The sequence below is a fragment of the Numida meleagris genome, chromosome 1 (genome assembly GCF_002078875.1).
Source record: "Numida meleagris isolate 19003 breed g44 Domestic line chromosome 1, NumMel1.0, whole genome shotgun sequence".
NCBI lineage: Eukaryota > Metazoa > Chordata > Aves > Galliformes > Numididae > Numida > Numida meleagris.
The window spans coordinates 14282056-14309594 of record NC_034409.1 but is presented as its reverse complement, the minus strand read 5'-3'; the positions used below and the strand labels follow the sequence as shown (position 1 = coordinate 14309594).

The 27539-nt window shown below is 39.5% G+C and overlaps 1 protein-coding gene across 1 annotated transcript in view; it reads right to left on the bottom strand.

Annotated features, from left to right (window-relative positions):
• Positions 1-27539, bottom strand: part of PRKAR2B (protein kinase cAMP-dependent type II regulatory subunit beta) — a 94496-nt gene that overhangs the window by 46312 nt on the left and 20645 nt on the right. Inside the window, exon 2 of the mRNA XM_021384585.1 lies at positions 19044-19079. Within this exon, the coding sequence (XP_021240260.1) occupies positions 19044-19079 (36 nt within the window). The remainder of the gene's footprint in view (positions 1-19043; positions 19080-27539) is intronic.

Genomic DNA, 27539 nt, shown 5'->3' with positions numbered 1-27539 from the left:
CCTAGCTGACACCAGGGGATCTGAAAGAGTTGTAAATTACAGCTGTTGAACTGGAGAAACCCAACATATGCTTCACTTCTTGGTGTACTTTCACTCAGCCAGGCCTACAGTCACTGTCAACTGAGATGCTTCATCTATGTCGCAAGACTTTGTGGTAGCTCCGCTGGTTTCACAGTTCTTGTGGCATCCCAGATAGTGGTCCCAGAGGCTCCCAGTGGTCCTCAGGGAGGTGCTGGTCCCTGGTGGTGCCTGAAGCAGATGAGGCCTTTTGGCAAAGCAAGCACCTAATCCCTTCTCTTGCTAACTTTAAAAGAATGGCAAATAGAACACTTATCAGGAATGTATCACTTCCTAATCAATAAAAATACTCCACATGTGAATCAAAGATGGAATTCAAACTTCCTGAGTATCACAGCTATGAACATAACAAAGAAAGATGCAATTATTTACTGAGGATTACAAAACCATTGAAAGCAGACACAAATTCCTACTCTTACATCCAGTAAAACAACAAAAAAAATGCCTTTTCAAATTTTCTTCTATTCTTTGTCAAGATGGATTCAGAATAAATTGTCCACTATTATACTGTCACCATCTAATGACATAGGAAAGACACAGTACAAGAAGGAAGGAAAAAATAAATTCAGTGAGCTGCTAAAAAAAGGGAAAATCCAGGGACTTTCAGATGATGTAAAACCCATTCAACAGTTTCAGGTAATGGTGCTGCCCAGTAAAATGCAGGCATTCCCACAAAATAAACCATGTGGGCAAGCCTGTACAAACATGCACACAAACTCTCTAACTGAAGCTTGTGCTTCTGTACAAGAAAGAAAACAAGCTGTCTTCTAACAGAAATAAAAATAATGATGGGGAATTAAGCCTAGGTGGCAGTTTAATGTCTGACACCCTGCATGCTTGAAGTTACTTCCAGGTAAACTTCAATGAGACTGCAATTTTTAACTGCAATGGAATTCAATTACAGATTCTCTCTGTTCTCTTTGGTTTTTTTTGTTTGTTTTTTTTTTTTTTCCTTTCATATTATTTCTGTTCTTACTTTTCCGCTTAATTTCCATTTTCCCCGGCTGGTATGAAATCATACAAGATATCCCCTTTCTTTTGATCAAATAGGCAGAATTTTAAAATACTCTAATTGCTCTAAGCCAACACTGAAGTATATTTCCAGCATATCAAATAGTTACGGGGTGGGGGGGGCATGTGCTCACGAAAATGCAGAACTATTCTTGGCCAGGTGACCAAGAAGACCAATGGCATCCTGGCTTGTATCAGAAGTAGTCCAGTCAGCATGATAGGGAGGTGATGGTCCCTCTGTTCTTGGCACTGGTGAGGCTACACCTCGAGCACTGAACTCAGTTTTGGGCCCCTCACTACAAGAGGGTCCTGGAGCATGTCCAGAGAAGTGCGATAAAGCTGTGAAGGATAAGGAGCACAGGTCTGACGGGGAGCAGCTGAGGGAACTGGGATGGTTCAGTGTGAAGAAGAGGAGGCTCAGGGGAGACCTTATCACTCTCTACAGCTGCCTGAAAGGAGGTGGAGGTGAGGTGGGGGTTGACCTCCTCTTTCACATAGCAGTGATACGACAAGAGGGAATGGCCTCAAGTTGCACCAGGAAAGGTTCAGGTTGGATGTTAGGAATAATTTCTTCTCCAAAAGAGTGGTAAGGCACTGTAACAGGCTGTCCAGGGAGATGGTGGAATCACTTCCTGGAGGTATTCAAGAACAGTGTAGTTGTGGCACTGAGGGACATGGTTTAGCGAGCATGGTGGTGATGGGTTCATGGTTGGACTAGATGATCTTAGAGGTCTTTTCCAACCTTAATGATTGTATGATCCTATGATTCAAAAGAAGGAAAAGAGTGGAACTGAAGGTTAATGCAATTAAACTATTTCAAGCCTTGCAAATTAGAGTAAATACGAATGTTAAATACTTTTTGCATTACCAAATTCAGTTTGTTAGAAAAAGACAACCCAGCACTCTAATTAACATTAATTAATATTAATTAACGTTAATTAACATTATGAAATAGGTAATTTTTTGGAAGTTTCAGAAGCAGCACCCTGCCTATTACGTTATTGATTGATATGTACATTTTTTCCACCAAGTTTTTAATTCCCTGAAAATATTTGCAGTTGTTTTTACTCAGTTGATTTTCTCACACTGTTAAGCTAACTTTCTTCACCCCTATAACACAACTCATTAGGATACTGCACTGACCTTCAAAAACAATAAATGAAAAAATCAGTCAAAACTTGATATTAAAAAAAAACCAACTAACTACCATTACTGGTTGCAGGGGGGACACTACAGAAGACCCTCAGAATATTTTTAGGTCCTCATGATGTTAAGTATTATTAACATGATACACCCCTAAGGATGAAGGCAGACAATAACTACAGGACTATATAAGAATTGTACATACAGCATGGGTAGCCTGTGGTATCCCAAGAATGGCGGATACCCCACGTACAGAGGCTCCGCTCCCTCACACTGGTGCATCTGTCCCCCGCAGTCCCCAGCCATTCCTTCTATCTGTAAGAATACAACAGAAAGAGAAGGCGTAACAGGATGCTTCCAGACCGAGAGTGGATGGGAACATACGGGTCAGGGTCTCAGTCCCTTACCTCGGTGCTACCCAACAGCTCTGGGCCTTCAGGTCCCTGTCTATGGGGACAAACTTCTCAGGCTTAATGGCCATAAGGGCGCAGTTTTTAGAAGGCGGGGACTGCTGCTTAGCATAGAGCAGTTACAGACCTGTTCTGATCTGCCCTTTAATGTTATCACTGTAATTATGTGCTGTGATAAACACAAAAGGGATTGTATGAATAAAAGATGATTTCTCAAGGAAGCAACGGTCAAAAGACTTGAAAACAAAAAAAATTAAAAAAAAAACAAAAACACCTCAGACACCCACAAAGGAAGTTTTCTAGTCATCAGTTTTGTTGCCTGCAAAAAGAAAGTTAAAATTTAACTTTTATTTCCCCACATCCATGCCATAGGTGAAGGGAAACTACACGCAGTTCCCAAAACATGTCCTGTGGCTGTATCAGCTGAAGTCCCAGTGACTCAAGTGGAAAATGGAACTGCGAGTACACGCTGGATATGTTCCTCCAAAACAGCAGGGCAAAACGAAGAAGCAAACAGTCATCCTGCTCCCACCTCATTTTGTGGAACACAAAATGAAACCATAGGCTGGAGAAAAAAAAAGTTCTGATGCTAAGCATTTATTAAATAAGGAATGTACTTTTATATCACAGATGGCTGGAACAAAGGGCTTCCATTACTCCAGACAGCCCAGAGTTACATTATTCTTTTCTGTTAAACCATTTACGTACATCCTACCCGCTTGCATCAATACGCAATTTCACAACCTACTCATTAGTGCACGTTGGTTTTGTCCTCCGATACCAGGATGGCAGTAGTTTTAACTCTGCAGTCATGAAACCAAGGCAAGGAAGCAAAATGGGGAAGTTTCATTAAAAAGGAGTAGTCGTTAAAAAATGGCAACATGGGGATAATAAATGCTGAGCTCCTGCTGGTATCACTCACGTGATAAATACACTGAGAAACGCAGTAGTCAGATGTGATTGCAACCGGGCTATAAATAGAGACAATTCCCATTGCTCATAATGTCTTTGAAAACGATCCATCACTCATATTGTGCTCTGATTAAGGAGTCCTGCAGGAAAAGTGGGAACAGAACAGAAATCCCCTGAAATTTCCTTCCTCTCTTTCACAGTATAACTGCATGCCACCTCACCCTCCATCCAAGTGGGCACCTTCAACCACACTAAAATGGCGAGAGATGAAATGAATAAATATGAATCTCTCACCATAAAATGGTGAGAGATACTTAGCTCTTTAAAAAAAAATAAGGTCTACTCCTGAATATATAGGCTTAATGAATTCAAGATAGAAAAACATTACTCACAATCAGTCAGTGCTAACTTTTGGCAAACAATTTCTTCTATTTTGAGTAATTCAATTTTAACGAGGAGCTTCTAACCATACATTTTAAAGGCTATTTTGTCACATATATGGTCATTAAACTAAAATCCCATTACTCAAAAACTGATTCTGCTTCAGCCTTGAAAATGTCACAGAAATGGAAAGAAATTTGCTCAAACTTCAGACAAGAAAAACATTATGGTTAAAAATAAACCACAAAATATTACATCCTAAAAATTATTTGCTAGAAATTTATGGGAATGTTAGAATTATGGTTATCACTGGCACTTCTAGTGCATTTCAAAGAAATGTTGTTGTACTATATCACAGTTTCAAGTGTCCTTTTTCCCCAGCTGAATCACCAGAATACTACAAAAATCAAAAATAAAATTGGCAAATCATTGCCACAGCAACTGATGGAGAAAGCCAATTAGCATCTCTGAAAGGATACTGCTCTTCCAGTACGAAACAAACTTAAGATGTAAGACTAATAATAGAAAGTGAACGTAAATAAAAACATAAAATCAGTACATGTCTATCTGCCACAAGAGATGAAGCTGAACATTACTTTATGGACAACAAAATTAGGACTCTGCAAGAAGTGTTGTGAAAGGCAATGTCAACAATTGTACTTAGAAAGTGAAAATACATAAAAGAACAGTATAGGTCAAAATGCAGTACAGCTTTTAAGACACTTTAGTAAATAATGTTACTTAGTGTGTCACATATATTATTAAGTATTTTTTCATATCATTTCATTTTTTAATAAAATAGTAAGCATACCTATGTTCAGGCATCTCTCTATGCTAATATTAAGATATTCCACTGGATTTGAATGATTAAAAATCCTGAAAAACATAAAATATCAGGTTGTGTGCTATGTCCAAATGCACACATGGCTGCAAATACTGCACAATTTACTATTATTCAGTCAGCAGAGAAACATACATATGACAAAAGCTGCATACATGAGAGCATGTGCATGTGCAGATGCTCTGCTTTGCTCACAGACACTCACCAGAGGATTTATGACCACCACACAGCCTCTATCTCTTCTCTCACCACAAACCCAGACCAAGAACTCTCTGTTCCATGTAAATTCTTATAAGAGAAGGGCACAAGGACACCATCCTGTAAATCTGAGAAAATATCTTTTGTTGTTGTTTTTTTTTTTTGTATTTTCTTGTCCTTGAGACGTCACTCCTATAGCTCTCTCCAGACACATCAGTCTATTATTCATGCTATTATTTTCAACTCTAAGTTTACAGTGTTTCTTGATCTGTTCACAGCCAGGGTCTGTTCAGGAGGTTTGCAGAACCTGGCCTCCCAGATCACAGCTGCTGGGGGCGAGGAATACACGAGCTGCACAACTGCATCAGCAAAAGCACAGTACTGGCACAGCAATACACACAGTTACCCTTCTGCCAGACTGCAGCAAATCACTCGCTAGTAGTAGGCAGTCTTTGTCTCCTTCATGCAGCTCAGCTTTTATGTCATTATGCATTTTAATTACCCTTCTCTTTGATACCAGGTTCTCTGCAGAGATGGGAATTTGCTCAGTGCAGGAAGTGAAGATGGTTTACATTGAACAGGAGCTGCTGCAGTGCAAAGGATTTGAATCCCCCTTAATTGTTTCTTTTTGACTGTATCAAGTGCAGGCTTCCTATTCTCCTCTTCTAGCCCCTCCCTAACCCAGTGTGTTAGCTGTTGTCACAACGTATCACTCCCCTCTGTCTCTGCTTTGCTACTGTGACAGGTGAATGACCACAGTTCAACAACCTCTTCTTCTATGTTTCCCTCTATTTTCCTATCCATTAGAAGTGGAATGCATTTCTTGAATTGATCCATCAAAGGAGTACCACTTACCCTTCCTCATTCTTTCAGCACACTAGTTTCTTGGATGACATATGCAAGAAAACAGCTGATTAATACCTAACGGGGCTGATTAATACATACTAAGAAGAAGTATGAGGCACTCTGCACTTGCCCTTCTCACAAGGTTTGACTTCCTCAAGAAAGAAATTTAATTAGAAAATGTATGGTCTTTGTCAACATGCAACCGTACGTCAGGGTCTTTGGACACTACTGAAGCCTGACGACAATTTAGATTCTCCCCTGTAATTACTCATCAACACACTGATCTAAGGAGCATGCAAAGATCAATTTCCGTTTCCTATTTTAAATATGTAATAAATACATGCATATTTTTTATTTTTATTATTATTATTATTTTGCATGAGTGGATTGTGGCACATGGCAATTTTTCTTTCTGGCATGTTCATAATAATTCCTCACAGCAATGTGAGTCACTGGAAAATATTCTCTCCCTTTTGCACAAAACAGTGAGCAGAAAAAAATATGAATGGGAATTACTCACTTTTTTGTTATTGATCTACATCATTAGCATAGAAAACAAAACCTTAAGATGCATTGCATTGATACAGCAGAATTTATTATTTTTATCTTTTTTCCTCTAAAGGAGTAAAGGAATTTGAGTGAGACACATATAAAGAAGAAAAATATTTATAATACTTATTCAGAGAAATTTCTGAAACAAACTGAGGAGAGATTTTCAAATGTACGGTAGGTCCCTGTATAATTCTCTCACATTTTTTTTTTAAATAATAAAATCCACACAGTTTCTTCTTCAGATTCTCTTCTATTTGCCACGTGATCAAGCACCTATGGGGAGGAGCAGGATTCCTCCTGTCTTTACATAGTTAGTGTAAGATAGAACCAGAATGAGTGAGAGATCCCACATTCAAAACCTGTTAAGGACATTCCTCAGTAGGTAAGCAAATAAGCATATGGCACAACTGGGAATAGAAATAGTGCATGCAGAAGAAAGGCATTCATCCCTAGCTGGAAAATGCCTTGTGCTGATCCATTGTAGTTTCATGCTGCTAGAACACAACCATGCACAGTACAAATCTTGTTATTCATGCTTTGTTCTGTCCCAGCTATTTGTATGCAATGGTCATAACCATTTTCATTAGATTCATTAGTGTACAACACAAAAATGAATCTAATGCACAATGAGCGAGGACCCACAAGCATTAATACACTATATGTAGTAGTATGATAGTGGGTTCAGCTGAAAGAACATATATATATAAGAATATATATATTAAGAACTAGATGTTCAACGAACTTTTCAAAGATTTTTCACAGCCTTATCTAGGAAAGAAATGAAGATCAGAAAGGAGAAATAGTGCACTGCCTTGGGCTAAAGAAGATACAATTCCAAGCTGAAAAATATGGTTTAAACTCATTTGTGAATGTCTCCAACTCCTACAGCAATTCTATCTAAAGCCAGAAAATGTTCATTAGGACCAAAACATCAAGTGGAACAACAAAACCATTATTGGAAGATACCAATCTGCTTGGCTGGTAAATTTATAGAGATGTTCAAAACAGGAGTATGAATGATTTTGGGGGCAATTATGGGATCCACTGAAAAAAAAATTAAAAAAACGGAAGTTCCAGATATGGTCTCTTAATTCATTAAGCCATATTTCCCTCCAGGCTTTAAATTTGACTACAACCTCCTTCAAACTAAAGGAGAAGCAACTCTGACAGATGCACGATAGAGATGTATGAAGCAAAGATGCTGCAGAACAGCATTATAAGGCAGGGGGTTTGCAGGCTGGAAGTAGTGAGTGTTCAATGGCAAGAAAGCCTTGGGCTTGTGCTTTGACAAAGGACATTTTGTTCTAATAGCTGAAAAGCATACCAGGGCAGTCAAGGCATCACGTTCCTATGAAACATGTGGAACTGACAGAACATTTAGGAAGCAAAACATCAGGCAGTTGTACATTGTAAACAATGTGCATAAACTGGCAAAGATATTTCATTTTCTCCTTTCTTAGACTCCATGGCATTTCAAAGAAGCAGTGTCTGCCAAATATTAATCTGAACTTGGAAGTTAAAAGCCAAGCCAGTAGCATTATGTTGTTCTACAAGAAAATGTGCTAAGGAAGACGTTCCACAAGTATCGTTATTCAATTTTGAACAACCTAATAGGTAAAACATACCTATTCATCTCTTACCCTTCAGAAAAAAATCTTCTGTAGCATGAAACTCACACCACAAGAAATCAAAGATGGAATGGTTTTAGAGATCTGGCCAGCAGATATTACAGTCAAATATTATAATTCATACTCTACTACCTACAGTAGAGGTAGCTTATCCCCCTAATACAGGAGAAATGTTAAGGAATAAAACAGTGTGGAAACCAAAGTTGAATTTATAACAGACACTGGAAGATTTTAGACAAGAAAAATCAGATTAAATGATGAGCACCTAGTGGATTTGGCACTTAGGTGTATGGTTTAGTGGTGGAGTTGGTAGTGTGATGTTGGTGGTGGGACTTCACGATCACCAGGGTCTTTTACAACCAAAACAATTCTATGACTCTATGAGCAGAAGTCTGGCCCAAAAAATCACTTCAAAACACTTCCTATTATTTCAGTAATGTGCATACTCATTCAAATAAATACCAATTATTTTACTTCTTCCAAAATCATGAGTTATAAGGAACCTGATAAATTCACCAGAAGGTCATTAGATTTTCTAATCATATTTAGATTCTGATGTGTTATTGGGATTGCTGAGATTATCAATGGTGAACGTAAACTCTTTGCCTCCCCTTACAGGTGAGACATGATGAAACAGGACATGCATATAAGCTGCATGTTACCAGACAGAGGAGGAATTTCTTGCCCGTCTGGTGTTAACTGGATGGAAGAGAGGAACTACGAGTCTGAAAAACCTACTTATAACAAGAAGAGAAATTAAAATCCAACACAGAAAAATCTGTGGTTTGTACAAACTAGTTTAACAGCAGTCACTGCAGTCTGAGAGCATCTATTAAGAAATCTGAGTATATTTACTCAATAATCATCGACATTTGCAAACTACTGCTTGCAGATAAATAATAGCCATATTTATTATTATTAATATGAACAGTTGGCTTCATTTCTGTATTTATTTTTGTACAAAGTCTGTTTTGTATGGAAAACCCCTTTTCTCTGGAATTTATTCTCTACTACTTAGTTACACAACAAAAAGACATTCTCTTTGTCCATAATGCATTTGCTTTGTCAAGAAGGATTAAACGTTACATCAATGAACTCCAAGGATGAGAGTGTCAAATACTGTTCTGCCTAAAATAAGAGGAAAGCTAATTAGCTTTTTAGATAGACCACTCTCCAGACTTCACCCCTTGAGCAGAAAACAAGATGACACTGACCCCCAGACGCCAGAAGGCAGAGGCAGCTGGTGTTCCTACAGTCAAGGCTGGACAGGGGACTGCTCCAAAACAGCAGTATGGGCGAGGGCACGCTGCTGGCTGCGGGAAGGGCTGCGCATCTGGACACAAGCAATTCTGTGGCACTTTCTCTCACCCCACCTTATTTACTAGTTACACACATGAAGTTAGTTTAAAGGGATCAGTGCATCAGTCCAACAGTTCCATGCCTCGGTAGGATATCTGAGCACTTCATCACACTGACTGGACAGTAAAATATTAATTTGATTCATATTTCAATCACAATCTCGGGCTTATATTCCATGTATCTACAACAAGAACAGCTCAAACAGTAGAAAAATTTATGGTTATTCATTCTATTGATGCAAAAATATATGTAGACTATCTTCCAAAGAGAATACTAAAACAGAAGGAAAAATTACAGTTTCCCATAGAGGTGTGTATGCAGTAATTTGTGAAGTCAGAAATCATTAATTACACATCTGTATTTTAAATAGGTTGCTATCATTATTCCAGATTGCTCAATTTTAAAATAATTACTCAGTACACCTTAATCAGTCTATGAAATGCAATCTAGAAATACATGCTCCCAAATACATTTAAACAATCACACTAAAAATAAAGGAAACCTCATGAAATCAACTAAATCATTCATATGCAGTGCTGCAGTACGAATTACATCCCTACAACAGCAGAAAAATCTCTACTGTTTCTTAAATCCTTAATACTTCTTAATACCTAAACATTTAGTTAGAAAGCTTTTCCCAAGGTCCAATGTAAATATTCGTGTGTGCAAAAATTAAGGCAATTTGTCTTTATTTCCTTCCCTCCCTGCCATCTTGAGACAAATAATAGCTCCTCTCCATGGCAGCCTGTAGCACAGAACACAACTCGCACACTTACTTTTACCATCATCTCTCCCTTCCTTGTCTTTTTTCCTCCATTCCCTCACCAGTCCATTCAAGCCGTGCCTTATAGCATGCACATAATACATCTCTTCTGGTTCTATTTACTTCTGAAGTATTACAACAAACCAGTCTAAGCACAACCACACCTAAAAATCTGGCATGAAATTAACTTGCAACTATGACCCTACTTCCAAAGTTCTGCTACAATGGGTCCTGAAAATTTTGTATTCATTCTCTACTGATGATCTATACAAGGAAATACCTGGGTACAACCTGCTAGACGTTCCAGAGTTTGCTGGTTTAATACAGGAAATCTCCAATTAAAAAAAAAAACAAAAAACAAAAAAAAAACCAAAAAAACAAAACACAGCCACAATTAAACAAATGCTTAAAGTGAACCACTTAAAAAGTTTGGTACACAAATAGCCTAAGTTTTGTTTTCACAGAATCATAGCATGGGTTGGGTTGGAAGTGACCTTAGAGATCATCTGGTTCCAACACCTTCCACTAGGCCAGGTTGCTCTTCTTTTGAAAAAGAATACCCCTGTTGAACTGTATGCCATAGTATGGAAGAGTAAGGGCATTGATGTAATGACTCAGAGAGGATAAAGTTTCACAGAGATAATCTTTCATTAGAGGAGCTGAAATAACTGAATCAAGAAGACAGACGACCTTCTGAGCACAAAAGCTGATAAGGCACATAAGAGAAACTAAAAATGAAGTTGGATCACTTGCTTATGGACTGGGTGGGAAACAGCAGTCTCCAACTTCCTACAGACCCCAGTGTGTCGTGAGACAGCCCACCCTGACCATACTGTTATATGGCAGCCTGAGTGCAGCCCCACTACAAATGACACTAGTTCTCATAGTATTTGACAGCAAAGGCTGCTCTTGGGAGAACTCTGTGGCTCATTTCTCCCTGATGCTGGCCATGGGACATCCCTGCAAAAGCAGATGGAATACATGAGCAGCAAGTTTCACAACAGCATACATTAAAGAATTCAGTATAGATATACCACATGGCAAAGAAATATAACCATCTGATGTATGAACTGCTGTGTGCATACAGATAACTGCTACTGTTCTCTGTATGAGCTGTGATGCTAAATGCTTCAGGAAAAGAAAACAGGAATCTCATGCAGGGCAATCAGCTTCTGATGTAGGCAAAACTATCAATATATATTCTGACCTGAATATAGATGTCCTGATTCCCTTCCTATAAACCCAGGATACTCCTCATCCTTTAATGTCAATAGGTGACTGAGATAGCTGTTATCTACAGAACATACTGGAAGAGGGATGGTTGCATAGGAAAACTGTGAAATCTTTGCTGATTGCCTTATGAAAGGAGCAGAAAGTCACCAAAGAGGACGTCCACACACACCATGATGCACAGCACCTGCCTACAGCCATGTAGAGCTGTGTGTGCCTGAGCAGCACAACACAGCTGCAGCCCATAGAAACCTGCAGTCTGTCAACCCCTTATCAGGTGTCACAGACTTTCGTAAGACTCACTGCTTCTGTAGCCTCCAGCAACCAAAACTGAGGTGCTACCACAAGCTTGGGTGCTTCTCTAGTGTGCTCTGTCATGCAGAGCAGATACATCCCAGCACTGTTCTGATTTTCCTTGCTGTTATGCTGGAAGCCTTAGGGCTTAACAGGGTTTCAGCAGTAAATACTATTGCATGACAGCTCAGTAGGCCCTGTTTAAAAAACTCAACAACTGAGCATTTTAAATTATGTACTGACTACAGGAATGTAATAAACAAAAAGACAGCCCCTGTATCTCCTCGAAGAACTATATTGGAATTCCTAGTCTATCAATAAAGTTCTTCATTCTTCTTCCATCACTATGATGTTCCAATCCTAGAGATGTTCGAGGCCAGACTGGATGGGGCCCTGGGCAGCCTGTTCTGGAGGGTGGGAACCCTGCCCACACCAAGGTGTTGGACCTGGGTGGGCTTTGAAGTTCATTTCAACCCAAGCCATTCTGTGATTCTACAATTTGACATGCTTCCATAACAATACTTTCTCCTATGTGAGCATTTAAAAGGGGATTTACAGTTACTTCATTCCTTGCCATCATTTCTGGTACAGCTCCAACTTCAGTGTTATTGTAAAAAAGGGAAAATAATTTCATTTCAGTCAGCCTTCTTTCCCTGATTTTTTTTTTTTATGTAGGACAATGGTTGCCAATTTCTTTAACAAACTTTCAGTGTCACAGAATTGTGAATTGTAGGCATTGCAAGGGACCTCTAGAGATCACCGACTCCAACCCCCAGCTAACAAAGGTTTGCTAGAGTAGGTTGCATAGGAAAGTGTCCAGGTGGGTTTTGAGTATCTCCAGATAAGGACACTCCACAACCTCTCTGGGCAGCCTGTTTCAGTGCCCTATCACACTCAAAGTAAAGAGGTTTTTTTCTCATGTTCATACGGAACTTCCTACGCTGCAGTTTGTGCCCATTACCCTTTGTCCTATCTCTGGGTACCAATGAAATAAGCCTCACCCCATCCTCCTGACATCTGCTCTTTACATATTTATAAGCACTGATAAGATCCCCCCTCTGTCTTCTCCAAGGTGAATAGCCCCAGGTCTCTCAGCTCTTCCTCATAAGGGAGATCCTCCAGGCCCCCAGTCATATTTGTGGCCTTCCACTGGACTCTCTCTAGAATTTCCCTGTCTTTCTTGAACTGTGGAGCCCAGAACTGGGCACAGTACTCCAGATGTGATCTCATCAGGGCAGAGCTGAATAAAGGATAACCTCCCTCGACCTGCTGGCCACGCTCTTTTTAATGCACCCCAGGAAACCACTGGTCTTCTTGGTAACAAGGCTACACTGCTGGCTCATGGCCAACCTGTTGTCACTCCCTAACAGGTACTGATACATGTGGTTATTCCTCCCCTGTCATTCACTTAGATTGAAATTACAAATGAGATATCTGTTTTCTAAATTCAAAGCCGTAGCTTCTTTCCTAGGTGCATATTCTATTCTTGGCTAAGAGCATCAATTTGCTCTTCCTAAATGCTAGTTGATATTTTCAGTCGAATTTAGTATCACCTATGTTCTTTCAAACTTATAATTGCAGAATGCAATTAACCATTCCTTCACTAATAGGACTCACATCATCTAAATTCAGTAAAATTTCTCTGTGTTCCTTTAGTAGGTTGTCACATTTTCTGTAGAAATTATTCAGCTGAAATCTAGCTGCAGTACATGTAAATGCTGCTGTGGGCATGACTAATTCACAGTCCACAGATTTGTTCAGAATAATGAAGCCCAAAACTTTTATCTTGTCACTTTCTTCCCAATGGTACCTTATATGAACATGAAGAAAGAGATGAAGGATAGACAAATTGTTCTGGCAAACTCACTCCAAGATTTTTTCTGGGCTGTGCTAAACCTCTCTCCTCCCATCTGAACACGTGTTAAAATGCAGACATCTATCATATGACACGCAGAGGCGTGAGTCCTGTGCGTCAACTGCAACAGCTGAGATGGAGAACGCCCATCTCTGCAGGCGCGTGATGAGTTTGCCGTCAACTCATGAACAGCCAGCAGGCAGGACTGCATTTTGGTCATGCAGCAGGGAAAACGATGTGATGTGACCTGAGTGTAATGAAGTGTGTGTACGTGTCTCCAGCCTCTGGTGTGGCGACAGCATCCTATTTGTAACTGATGGCTGTGCAGACTAATGGCTGGGAGATCCAACAGGTGACCTGGCAACAAAGACACTGTGACATTATAAATAATGGTGCTATAAACTGTAACTAACTTGTTTGTGAGGTATTTCACCACACCTGCATGTGTGCATGTGTGTATCTGTAGTAGTTTAGTAAAAGCAACTGGTTTGAGGAGCTGAGGAATTTATCAGTGTGCTTTCATTAAATAAATTTCTTACTTCTAAAAATTCAAAACTGACTGAAACAGTTTCAAGGGCTTCCTTTTGAGCATTTTCTACTTGCTGAGGTTAAGAGAAGATACTTCTAATCTGCAGAAATTCTTACTGGAAAACATTTACGTAATTGCCAGGCCTGAGCAGGAACAAACTAACATGACTTGCTGTACCACTTCAAATTAATTACTGCCAGGCACTTACAGTTCTATTATCACAGCCTTTGGACGTATTGAAATAACTAAGAACTAAGAGCATGTAGCATCTCCTCCTTTCTTTTCAGACACTGATGTTTTGTAAAGCTGAAGCTGTACAGTCAAATAAAATGAGTTTTGATTGTTAAAGAAATTTTTGTGCTGTAGGAGTACCTGCTAAAAAAGAAAAAAAACAGCCACTAAACACAGCTCTGACTTCGTTAGAAATTACCACAGTACAAAAGTGATTTGCCTTCCACATCAAAATTTGAGCACTTGCTAAATGAATTAAACACATCAATTTTTAAAAGATATAGGAAGTAAAAAACTGCTTCCTTCTTCCTCAGTCCTCCATCTTCAGTTAGTCAGCCACGTACCTAAAAGTGACGATTCTTAGGAGTGCACGGAAAAGCACAAAATAGATTTCCAGATTCAACTATCACAAATGAAAAATAAATAAACAAACGTTTTAACAAGTCAAACCCAGAATGTTATGCACTACACAGAGGTCTCCCCCAGTGTCACATGAGATTTTCTTTCTCTCCTTCTCCACACCCTGTCCCTCCCAGGTTGATAACTGGGAGATCCCTGCCGACATCCATGGAGAAGGAGCCTGAAAGATGTTACCTTCTCCATTCCCTCCTGGTTGTTTTTTTTTTTTTCCTTCGATAGTGATATCTGCTTGATTGTAAATTTATTCCAGTTGTATATAGGACAGTTTCTCCCTATAGGTTTGTCACCAATGTACTCCGCCTGCTGACCATTTTTAAGTTATTTTGGTTCAGAGTTTTGTGGCGTAGCTCAATAAAACCACTTTTCCTCCTGGGCTGGTTGAGAAAACAATATTTAAAGCACCATTTATTTCCTTTCCACAAGCCTAAAATGGGATTCTTAAGTTAGCAATGAGGAGACTCTCTCTGTTGCTGATGCTCCACAGATGCTCTTGAGCCTATCTACAGGTCTTCCCAGCTCAGGAAGGCCAACTCAGAGCAGCCCCATTTAGGTTCTTTTCAGTCTTTCAGAGTCTAAAAGCAGATATGTAACTGAAGTAACTTTATAGACCTATTTATGTCTTAATTAAAATGATATACATTTGTAGAATTATACTAGCAAATGGGAATAAATGGACTCAGTAAATGGTATCTACTAAACATAAATTTAAGCTCAGTCGGTAGCAAGTCTGTGCTGGTTCTGTTGCATTATTCTAAACTTCTGCCAATACTTAATGAGATAATTTATATCTATTTATCTATCTGTCAAGATGCTGAAAAGCATAAACCCAGTGCTTCTGCTAACATACAGAACATCAGCTTCCCAATCCTTGGTATCTCATATTTAGATAGGTGGATGAAAATTAACATAATTCAAAGAAAAAGTATCTATATTCAAGCATGCACCTCTGGGCTACCTCTGCTTGTTCATAAACTTCTACATCATTTTTCACCTAAGGAACATACTCTCACTTTTCCCTTCCACTTCATACTGCCTCTGCTAACTCCATCTCCTCCTTTCTTCCCACCCAAGTCCCCCGATCACCTCAACACTCTTCTCTTTAACTTAATTCCATCAGATTTTAAAAGAAAAATTAATGAACTTACAGCTGCCTCATTGTTCATTCCAGCTATAGATGTATTGTTAACCTCTGCTCCTTGCTAAACTCATGTAGTTAAGACTGTGATATCAATTATTCTTTGTGCATAGCTAGAACAACAGGGTGTATTATTAATCAGCCTGTAAGTAGCTACTTCATCAGCACAATGGTATACATATGCGTATTTTATGTATAGAACGTAAATTGCATATATATGAACGTATGCAAAAAACAGAGAAGATATATAATTAAGTAGCTCAAATTTTAAGAATTGAAATCCAAGAAAATTAATTGATCCTAGCTTACTTACTCCTTTATCCTCTGGTACATAATACACTCACAGCATGTTAACAGGAAAAGCTGTTAAATAATAAATGCCTTACTACATTGTTTTCAGCAGGTGCTTCAGCAATTGATTTCTGTCTGCTTAATTTCTGGCTCAGTTAGGAAAAATAACTGCATCTTATACCACCAAATAAAATACTCCAAAGAAGAACAGAACTGTCAAAGCCAAGAGAGCCACTGCAGAGGATTATTGCTCTTTGTGAAGAAATCTGTGTCATGTGGTTTCTCCCGGATCACTGAGGGAGCTCACAAAGCAGCTTTGAGCACAGCCTTCGAGGCACCTCTGCTAAGGGTGTTTATCTTGATGTTTATCCTCACCTGGTGTCAGTGTGGCCACCAACAGCAGTGGTAGCCCAGCTCTTTTCTCCATCCCACCACTGGTTAAACACAGCCATCGCTGCCACTGTTTTGGATGTAGTTATTTGGGAACTACAGCATGGGTCAGTGGAAATCCAATGGAAATCAACACGCTGAGAACCCCTGTGTTTCCATTTTCATTTAATCAATGTGCCCTTGAGCAGCACAACTCCTGGATCCGTGCAGAAGGAGGAACAGCCTATGGACAGAGGTGTGACATAGGCAGGGAGCCTAAAATCGCCCTCTCAGAATCAATCTGCAATATTACTGCATCAGATGCAACACAGCACCACATGCTACAGCCCTGAACGCCCACCATTCGCCTGCAGTAATGTTCATCAGAAGCAAATCTTCAGAAACGCCCCAGAAACAACAAGCTCACACATTTCAAATTTTAACCTAGCCCCCAGCTAAATAGCCTAAAATTAAGAGAAATCCATATCTGAGGAAAAATCCTACTCTGCGTTTGGTCAGCCTCTCATTTCCCAAGTGTGAGAATCAACTTAGATTACAAAATGCTACTGAGCTACAAAGTATTAAAACACAGCTACTGTCTGGGTTTTCTATTTGCTAAGTAATGTTGACTACCTTAATGTATCCAATCATCCAATTTAAAAAGGTAACCAACTAAAAATACAGCTCTGACTGAAAACATTCCCATAACATATTTGTACTATTAGCACAGTTTGTTTCAAATTTCGCCTTTTATGTATGAAGCTTCTTAAATACACTGTACATCTCTGATAGATATTAAGTATTTAAGAAGTAGGAACTAACACCTTTCATTGACTTTCTTGTTTGCAAAATAATTATTTTGACAATTAAAGCTCCCAGAAACTTAATAAAATAGTGCATATAGTGGACTGCAATATTACCTTGTAGCAGTTTGAAGTTGACTCACATGGGTTACATCTGGACTATATCATACAGTTCATCCTACTATTCTGAATAAGGTAACTCTACTTTTTCTCTCCACAAAAAGAACAATACACATTAAATAGTAACTGCCAATAGAAACTATTCATACATGTTCCCAATAAGTGTGCAAAAACCTTCAGATTTCTCCCATGCTTTTAATTTCCTTTTAAAGGAATATTAAAATAACTATTTTTTTCTGAGCAAGTACTAGCTTTTCACACAAACTCTCCTACTGAAATGGAAAAGCTTATCACACATCTGTTACAAAGACTGCATTCATTAAAGTCAACTATCAATCAGTCACAGTAAGACCTTTCTTGAAACATGCAATGTGATTTGCATAAAGTCCTGCTCACTGAGTGTTAGTTGTAAATCATTCCTTTGGTTTCATGCTACAGTACCTTATAAGGCATTATCAACACTTAAAACTGTTTGCATGATAATATTTGGAATTAATCACTCTCTTTTGACTGCATGCTACATATACTATGCACCAATCCTGCATACGCAAGCCCCCATTTTTCTATACAGTTCCATAGTAATCCTTAGCAACTTAAATAATATTTTTATCTTGACAATAATGGAACGATCTGGCTCAAGTTGCAAGCAGAAAAGCCAGAAGTCTAGCTAGACTTTCTGGACTGCAGAATACAAACTTTGTTATGTTTACTGAAAATGATCTGCAGTTGGAAATGAAGTGTTTTACAGTCAGATTTCAATCTGAGTTGACAAGGAATAGATCGCTTCTCCCATTCTGCTGACTCTTTAAGACTGTCATGAGCCTGACAACATTGCACGGTGGCTTGCACACCCCACTTTCATGTTCATAGGATTTCATAAACAAACAAGCAAGAGTTAAGTTCCAGGCCTCATGCTTCAGGAGAACTAGCTCAGAAATAGGAAGCCTGATGGCTGTGATGCAGGGGGACAATAAGGAGAGACCAGGAACATTAATTTTTAATGATACACAATGTGGAAGGATCTGTTACATGTTGCAGCATCTACTAGGTGAAGATAAATACTCCCTCCAAGCTGGCACTAACCAAATATCCATTTGGAGAACACAAAATGGCACCAAGCTAAGCAGGCATACTCTTACAGCACAACAGAAAACATCAGGGCAATACTACTTTTAGGACCCGGTCTGATGGCTCTCCAGAGTAGAACAATGCACCATTTACACAAACCAACTCACTTTTGAAAAAACACAGAGTTTTTAGCACGGTTGTATATTTGCTCACTCATAGATGGCTACCAAATTGCTGTTTCAGATATGAAGTAAGACAGACAACACTGCATCAGATTACGTTCAGTTCATGCTTTCAAAGTTCAATCATGTTAATAAAATTATTTTTTTTTAAGGAAAAAGGAAAAGTGGGGAATTTTCATAAATTCTACAAGAAGGTGGCTTCAAGCAAGCTCAGTGATCTGAAACCTTGGCTACATTTTCCAGTGAATTGTATAATGAATTTGAGGCAAAGCCAGGTCAGCCACCTTTGAAGAAATCTGATTAATGTCATATTATATCTTACATGGCAATTACAGCCTGCTTTGTGTTCCAGCTGTTATGTAGACCTATGAAACATGCACATTTACCAACTTACCTGATGCCCGTCTTGTGAATCGATTTATCACTGGAGCTGAAAGAAAACAGAACATTTTGGTTAGATTCTTTTTGTAATAATCTAACACACTTCACTTAAACAATGTTGTACTTTTATTTAAAGTGTGACAACTAAAAAAAAAGTGATGAGCAATTATTTGTAAACCTTTAAAGAAACTCATGTTTGCTTCATGCATACTTAAACTTTGAAGCAGTTTTGCAAGAGATGGGGTAGCAAGCAGTAAATTTTCAAGACTAATTTAAGCTTCTTCAAAGTTCCTTCATGCAAGCACTTATTGTTCTTCATAACTGGCTGTGAAATTTTTAGGTCTTTATTTCCATTTTTTTATGGAGCGCATAGGCACTGGCATCGTGCAAATGAGGATGGATTAAAAAGATGTAGAAACTACTTTTACAAAATTTACCTATAGGAAATCCAGCAATAAAGATACTCCTGCACATCAAAAAACCTCCAAACAACTAATTTCCACCTGAAAGATGAACTTTGATAAACTTTTAAAAGCCTTCAGGTAAGACAACATCAATGCCAGCTTGAATCTGTCCCCCAAGTGTCTTCCTTTTCCAGCTCCTCAAAAAAATTCAGTTTCACAACAACAAATATTGTCTAATAGTGCTATCTTGGAACATCCCCAAATACGTGCTGCAAACATTTGGAATCAGACTCTTCTCTCTTTTCCAGCTGGGAGAGATCACAAAATCCATCTCAGAGCACACAGGTCTGTGTTCTGCCTCTATCTCATTTCCGGGCTTATCAGCTTCTTCAAGATCCACTAGAGATACAATAGATAAAGGTTCATACATTTTGACTTCCAAATACAACCTTCACAGACTGCTTATAATTAGTATAAAACACTGGTATTGAACTCTACTTGCATGTGATAAACAGTGCTGGAATAAAGAGTAAGAAAAAAAATCTGAATGACCTAATTTCAAACATGGGCAACAGCTACATTAAAAATGTATGCTGTTACAGTGCTTATTAACATTCAACCTTAAAGATTACTCTCAAGGTTTACATGGAATTGAAAAATGAAAAATATTGAACTTTTTCATCTCATCCCTATTAATTTTACATGGATGCAATGCAGTCTTTCTTGAAAATCTAAGACAACATTAGGGGAAAAAATTGCTGAGAAAATAGGAGAGACAGTAACAGCTTGAGATGCAAACTGACTTTTTATTCCTTTGGGCAGAAGAAACCAGAGCAAAGATACAAACTCTGAGCCACAGTCGCAGACGGTTTTGCAAGCATATATAGCACGGGTCCAAGTGGCAAGAAATGCACCGGGAAATCCAACTGCATTGGCTCAAAGTGCTCTACAGGAGCAAGGAAACTTCTTGTGCATAAACAATCACAAACCTCAAACACATATATACATATACAAGATGGTATACGAGATGTATATGTAACCAGCAAGGTTATTTTTAACCTCAATTTCTAATTATGCCCTTTAAAAAAGATTACAAAAGCAAAATATTTAGACATCTTTAATTGAACAGGCACCGGATTTTATGCAACTACTGTTTTGCAATAGATGAAGCCATCTGATTCCTCAAACTGCAAAAGGAACAAGGTTCATTTTATCTCTAGGGTTAGGGCCAATTTAATTTCAGGACACTAGTCAGGTCCTCCACCATCAGCCTGCTGAGCCATTACCTCCAGCGTGTACATCAGCAGCAGTTCTCAGCAGATGTGCACATATAAAAAATATATTGAAATCTGACGTATTTCTAACAAGAAAACATAAAAGTTGTGCAGTGCTCCCATTAAAAAGCTTTCCTGGAACTCAGAGATGGTATTTTGGTTTGGCTGTCAGTTCTACGTATCATCCATAGATATGAAGATTTAACTCCCCTAGACAGCCACCTCAGCACATTTTACCAACACAATAAATAATACAACTTCCAAAAATTGATGCCTAGCACAAAATCACATCCTTTGAAGACTCTTCCTCTCCGAAACAAGTCACTGGGACGTCAGAAGAACAATTTTTCAGCTACTTCCAGTTTCATAAATGTTTGAATTCACCCAGAGATTTAAAATCTCTTTTACAATAAATTTTAGAATGTATTTACTGTTAGGAGAAAAAAGAAAAGAGGAGAAAGGAGCAACAGAAAAGCATGTTACCAGAATCTCAGAACCATGGTAAGCAGCTATTTCTGAACATTCAGTGTTCAGAAAGCAAAGCCTTTCTCCCCAGATGAGGATTTTGTGAGGGTCATTCAAATGTGCCACTGGGAGAACTGGGAGGAGCCCCCACGGTTCTTTGTTATTTAGCAAGCTCAACTTCTCTCTGTTGCTCGTGCTGCAAATTACAATCTACTTTTTCTGCCCAGAATGATGGGCACATTAGCTAGTAAAAAGGTAGCAGAAATTCACAGCCTGGAGAAATTTAGCTGATGTTTTCACTACAAAGCAGCTGCACTATCAGACAGGTGGTTACAATGGCTGGCAGGATGAACAGACCAAGGTGAGCAAAGGAGAGATTAACAAGCATTTTGTTGCAGATGAAAAATAGTGTTCTATTATCTTTCCAGTTCATCAGGAGCTAGAAGCCTTGGCTCAGAAAGCAAAGGACAGACCAGTAGCAGAGATGGTGGCTGTGGGTGCACAGGCGGAGTGCTGGCTGCTGGCTCCGCAGGTCGCATGGGGCCGCGCCAAGGCTGCTGGCCATCCCATGGATTGCAAAACCTCGCCGTTGCAAAATGTAGGGATTTTTTGCAATAAAGGGTAAACTGGCATGTGAATAAATTCAAAACACATCCGGTGACATCTGATCTTTAATTTGAATAAGAGGAAGAGTGCTGCACCATAACAAAGGGATAGATGCCACTGTTCATATACTAGTTTGTCTTAACCACAATCCAGTACAAATTTTCTAAGAGGAAAATGAGAAAAGGCAAAATTAATAATAGTAATAACTCAGAGATCTACATCCAGATGAAAATATCATTTGAAATTGTCTTAGTTATCAGTCCTTACTTGACACGCTACAATGGTTTTGCTGTTAGTGCTACATCATGAGAGAATTGCACCATCTAAGATGTTATCTGCTGGTAACTGAAATCCATGTTTGCCATTCCTCATTCAGATGGCTGTACAAAAACCACAGCTTTTAAAGTATTTTGGCAATAGAAATCAAGTAAGTAGACAGAAATAATTGATAAATGATTAAAAGCAGTTGAGGAGTTTTAATATATTTACTTAGAATACGCACTTCAAAACATCGACTAGCACAAAGACTGTATTAAAAGTATTTCCATCACTCAATAACTGTCTAATCACTGCCTTTTCCCCACTGTGTATTTCACCATTCATATTACCCCTCTTAAGAGCATTAAGCATTCATCACAGCAGCTCTGTGGAACAGACAACAAAAACATTTCAATTTTGCAGGTAGAGAATGTAGCAACAAGGGTTGCTGGGGTTGTTTGCAGAGGACATCCATGCTGAGACCCCCTAGCGGGGCACCCTGCCTTCAGCTAACTTGTCCTAATAGTGCTGAGTGCCTCTTTTTGCAGACTCACAATTTAAGTGCTCAAAGCTGAGTTCGCTCCAGAAACCGCCAGAGATTTTTGTGTCATTAATGTCACCTGGAATAAGCAGCTGAGCACTTTGCAGACATCAGACACACAGCTTCCCCAGGAAGTCAGGGAGTGTCTGCCTGGGATTTAACAAGGAGTTATGCTTAGCAGGGGCTGCCAGGGCCATGCTCGAGTGCTGACACCTGCACGCCAGCTGACAGACAAGTATGGGTTGGCCCCAAGCAAGTGCCAGTCCAGGCTCTTCTGTACAAAGCAAAAACTGCTCTCAGTGGTAATGGCTGACAGGAGATGAGATGTATTCCTGTTTTGTGAATATAGTTGGCCTTTTAGGATATGGCCTGCCAAATCTGAGGGCTTTAGAAACGTAAAGTGTGAGTTTAATTTTCTTTTTTCTCCTTTTTTTTTTTTTTAAAGGGAATTTATCCTTTTGCTCCATGAATATATTACAGATAAACTGATGCTAACTGAAAGCAGGGCTAGAGTCTCCTGCAGCCATCTCATTGTGGGCATGCTTTCCCAAAACCAACTCCAGGCAGACCAAGCCAGGAGCCTCAATATACTGGATACTGCAACACACGATGGACGTACACACATCGTCCTCGCACAGCTACTGCACCACACAGCTTTTTGGTCAAGCTCAATGCTGTGCTTGAGCAGCTACACTGCTTCTGGAGTTGGCTCTGAGAGCTGTACTTGGGCAGCACCAGAGTGAAGAGCAATGGCACAGGTAATCCACAGCCACAAGGGCATGGACAATCCAGAACAGGTTGTTTACTAGTGGAAAAGCAAGAGCTGGTTGTATCAGAGCTCAAGGCACATGCTCATTTCTTGCTTAGAATCTCCAGAAGCCCATGAAAATGTTACCAGAAAATAGATTTAAGATTATAAAAATCAATCTTAACATTTAATGATGTGGAGCTGTTGGATCAGGTCCAGCGGAGGGCAATGAAGATGATGAGAGGGCTGGAGCACCTCTCCTGTGAAGACTGGCTGAGGGAGCTGGGCTTGTTCAGCCTGGAGAAGAGAAGGCTCCAGGGAGACCTCACTGCAGCCTTCCAGTACTTGAAGGGAGCTTATAAACAAGATATTTACATAGCCTGAGAGTGACAGGACAAAAGGCAATGGTTTTAAACTAAGAGGGAAGTGGCAGATTAGATGTTAGAAGGAAAGTCCTACATTCAGTGGGTGGTGAGGCCCTGGCACAGCTGCAGAGAAGCTGTGGGTGCCCCATCACTGGAGGCACTCAAGGCTGGGTTGGGTGGGGCCCTGGGCAGCCTGAGCTGGTGGGGGGCAGCCAGCCCACAGCAGGGGTTAGGACTAGTGGGCTTTAAGGTCCCCTCCAACCCAAACTATTCTGTAATTCTATGAAATTACAGAAAATATGTAACAAAACCATATAATACAGGTCACTATATTCACTAAGAAATGCATTAGAGTTGGAACAACTTTAGAATTGCTTTACTCTGATGAGCTGCTCTCCCGTCTCTCTTCAGACTCTGTCTGGTACATACAGTGACAGCACGGGGAAATGCCTCAGACAAAGGAGGGAGTTACTGGGTCAAGGGAAGATGATTCTCATCTCCTTTCAGTGAAGGGCCACGACAACTGTGACAGAATGGGGAGCAGGGATACATCCAGGGAATACACAAGCAATATTCAGAAGATGAGCTAGATACAGCACAGCTTCCTAGATAAATGCAACTCAACAAAAAGAGCAATATTTTAACAATGGAAGGTAGACAATATATTTCATTGTCTCCCTCAACTAAATCCTTCTAAATAATGTTTTTTTTTTTAACTAGTAAAAAAAAAAATTCAAGACCAGCACATCAGCTGGGTCCTTACACAAGGCAAAATGGAAAATCCCAGGCACACAAGTGCACAGTGTTATTAGCCCTTTGCCAAAGAACCTGAAAGGTGAGACAACAGCACTGCCATCTCACTTTCTCAGAACAAACCTCAGTATGCAAGGAGAATCCTAAGTCCACTCCAAAACACTGAACTTCATGTCGAATGAAAACCCATAGCTCCTCAAAGCATAAGATGTGCACACGGAGGGACCTGCCTCTGTACAGAGAAGGAAGCTCTGCACAAGCACATGTCCTACAGGGCTGCTGCATACCCAAGGGCAGCATACGAATACATGGGCATCCATGTACATGCAGGCAGTAAGGCATGAGGTGTTAAATGAATGCTCTCAAGGAGTCCTACAGGTAGAGGTGGAGAAGCCAAGATGAGGATGAAACAATGCTATGGGATTGGTATTTATGTGCTACTGGGAGTAAAATGGAGAGAAAATAATTTTGGGTGTTCTTGGTAGGGGATGTTGGCAGAGGATAATAGCTATGTCTGTTGGGATATCCCAAGATAACTACCGTCCCTTCCTCTTTTTTTTTTTTTTTTTTTTTAAAATGGCATCTACAAATTTGAAAAACCCCTGCACCACAACATAGCACAGACACAGTTTTTCCTCTCTGAAGACATCAACACATCTGTAAAAACAAACAAATATACGTATATACCTAGAAACCAGAATTGAGATCATATTATCTCCAGTTTTATAATATACAACCTGACACAAGGTTGTAGTCCTAAAATGCAATTACTCAAAGCTGAATTTTGCAACATTCATTGGCTCTGCAGGTGATTTAACCTCTTGCCATTTTTCAGTCTGGAAAATTATTTCTATTTCACTGTAGAATAACTTCTCAAGAAACTGGGAGAAGCATTACAGTCAAAATAAGTTGAAAACTAGAATGAAAAATTGCCTTACACTCCTTGTGATACACCTCTGGAGCTCCTATTTCCAGAATGAAGCATTAGAGCAGTAGCACTGCCCCTTTCCAAGCCCAGTGTCACGCGCTTCCAAGGGCTGCGCAGGATTGTGCAGTTCGGATAACCTTTGAAGGAAAGTGTGGTGAAGATCCAGGCAACCATTTTTATTCTTACAAATTCTTACAAGTACATAACCTATCATAAGTAAATAAACAGGCACAAACAGCATGGAAGAGAGCTGCTCTCCTTTACACACTTCAATCCATATCCATGCACCTCCCAGGCAATATACACAACTTGCTTGTTCAAACTGAGACCAACACACAAATTCTCTCACCTTGCCTCTTCCTGGTGACTACACAGAACCAAGCTACAAATCAGCTCTTCAAACCCACAAACCTAACTTGAGGACCATTATCAAAAAAAGGCTCATTCAAATTTTGACAAATTGATTATTACAGTGTCACGGCACAGAAACATGAATTAAAAATGCAGATAAATACCTCGGCCTTTGCATTGCTGAGCATGAAAACTTATTCTGTATATTTATTTGAAATGTATCACTGTGGTACCAGGAAAACAGCAACATTTTAAATGGTCCCTGAAAACATTCAATAAACAGAGATTCTAATGCACTGTTTCAGTGTTTTTACATTATTCCCAGGTTATAATTAGCATTAATTTTAAAAACATTTGTTTTTAAAGTGTTGCTACAGAGCAGCACACTGTCATGGTCATGTTTTGGCACGGACGTACAGCCATTCAACTCATTGCACACAGGTGAGGTATTTAACCTGCTGTAACACAAACCTCGAGTGAGAGGCAAATAAACCTCTCTCTTTATCCATTAAGAGACTTCAGCTATTATGAATAATTGACGCTGTATGTAGTTACTAACACTGAAAACAAAAAGATGAAATGCCTGTCTGATGTGTTAGAGCAATGGCCCAGTGTCGTGAAACGTGCTGTCACAGCCCATCAGTGGGGACAGAATGCTGCTTGGAGAGCGTAGGTACCTTCCCCACCCAAGCATCTCTTTTGAGATTTGGGGAAAAAAGAAAAAAAAATGAGAGAGAATATGTTGCTGTATGAATACTTCTTATCTGAAATGTGAATTCTGTTACACAGAGCGACATGCTACAGAAGCATGTCTTTCCTTACAAATTCATCCTCATCATTATCACTAGTGACCAGTAAACTCAGACATTACCTCATTGAAACTAATCAGTCATCTAGACAGGAAAATGAAAATAAAAAATAATTCACAGTAACACTTCTAGCTCTTAGTTATGCCAAAGGCTGAAACAAGTTCATTTGCACCAGAAATTGCCCAGACTTGGGCTGCAAAGCTGAACGTGTGAGGAAGCTCTAGCGTGGAGTTCTGGCTGCCCTCAGTCCCAGGCTACTCGGTACACCCAACAAAAATTAATGGTGTTATTAAGAAGAAGATTATGCCCATCAGAAATTATGCTTTTAGAAAGGAATAAAAAAGTATGAAATTGAACCTAGAAATACCAATGGAATATATGTATGTGGGATGTCAGTCCTCCCACAACATGCTCCAGGCTACGAAAACCCAGGCTTTTCTATAGAGCCTGAACCCAAGACCCAAAGCACTGCTTCATCTCGAACACCAAAGATCCCTTTTCACTTTCACCCTCTGCTTTTGTACAATTTACCAAACCCCCTATTTCCGCCTAGCAGTCAACTGCTGATTATTACTTTTTTTTAGAAAGCATTATCACCATCCCCACACGACTTGTGGCACCATCCCCCTCCCCTACCTAAGCAATTTATCCTAATCTTCAAGAAATATCCTGATATAGCCATAGCATAGTTTACAACTGCCACTAAGGCCCATCTGATGTAAAATGTCAGTAATGCTTTTATCTTCTTACCATCTGTAAATGGCTTTTTTCCACTTGAAATTTCATGAGCTATTTTAAGAATATTATGGTTATTTGCTTTCTAACACTACAGCGTAGGCGTTTAGATCCAATTTCATGTTCTTTTCTGCTTTCTAATTTTGCTGCCTGAAGCATATTTACTAACGTATGCAAGTTCCCTGTCAGAATGAGAGAAAAACAGGTCATTCTGCCAAAGCTCCACAGCAGCCCCCAACACAGAGGGATGGTGCTGCTCCTCTGCAAAGCCA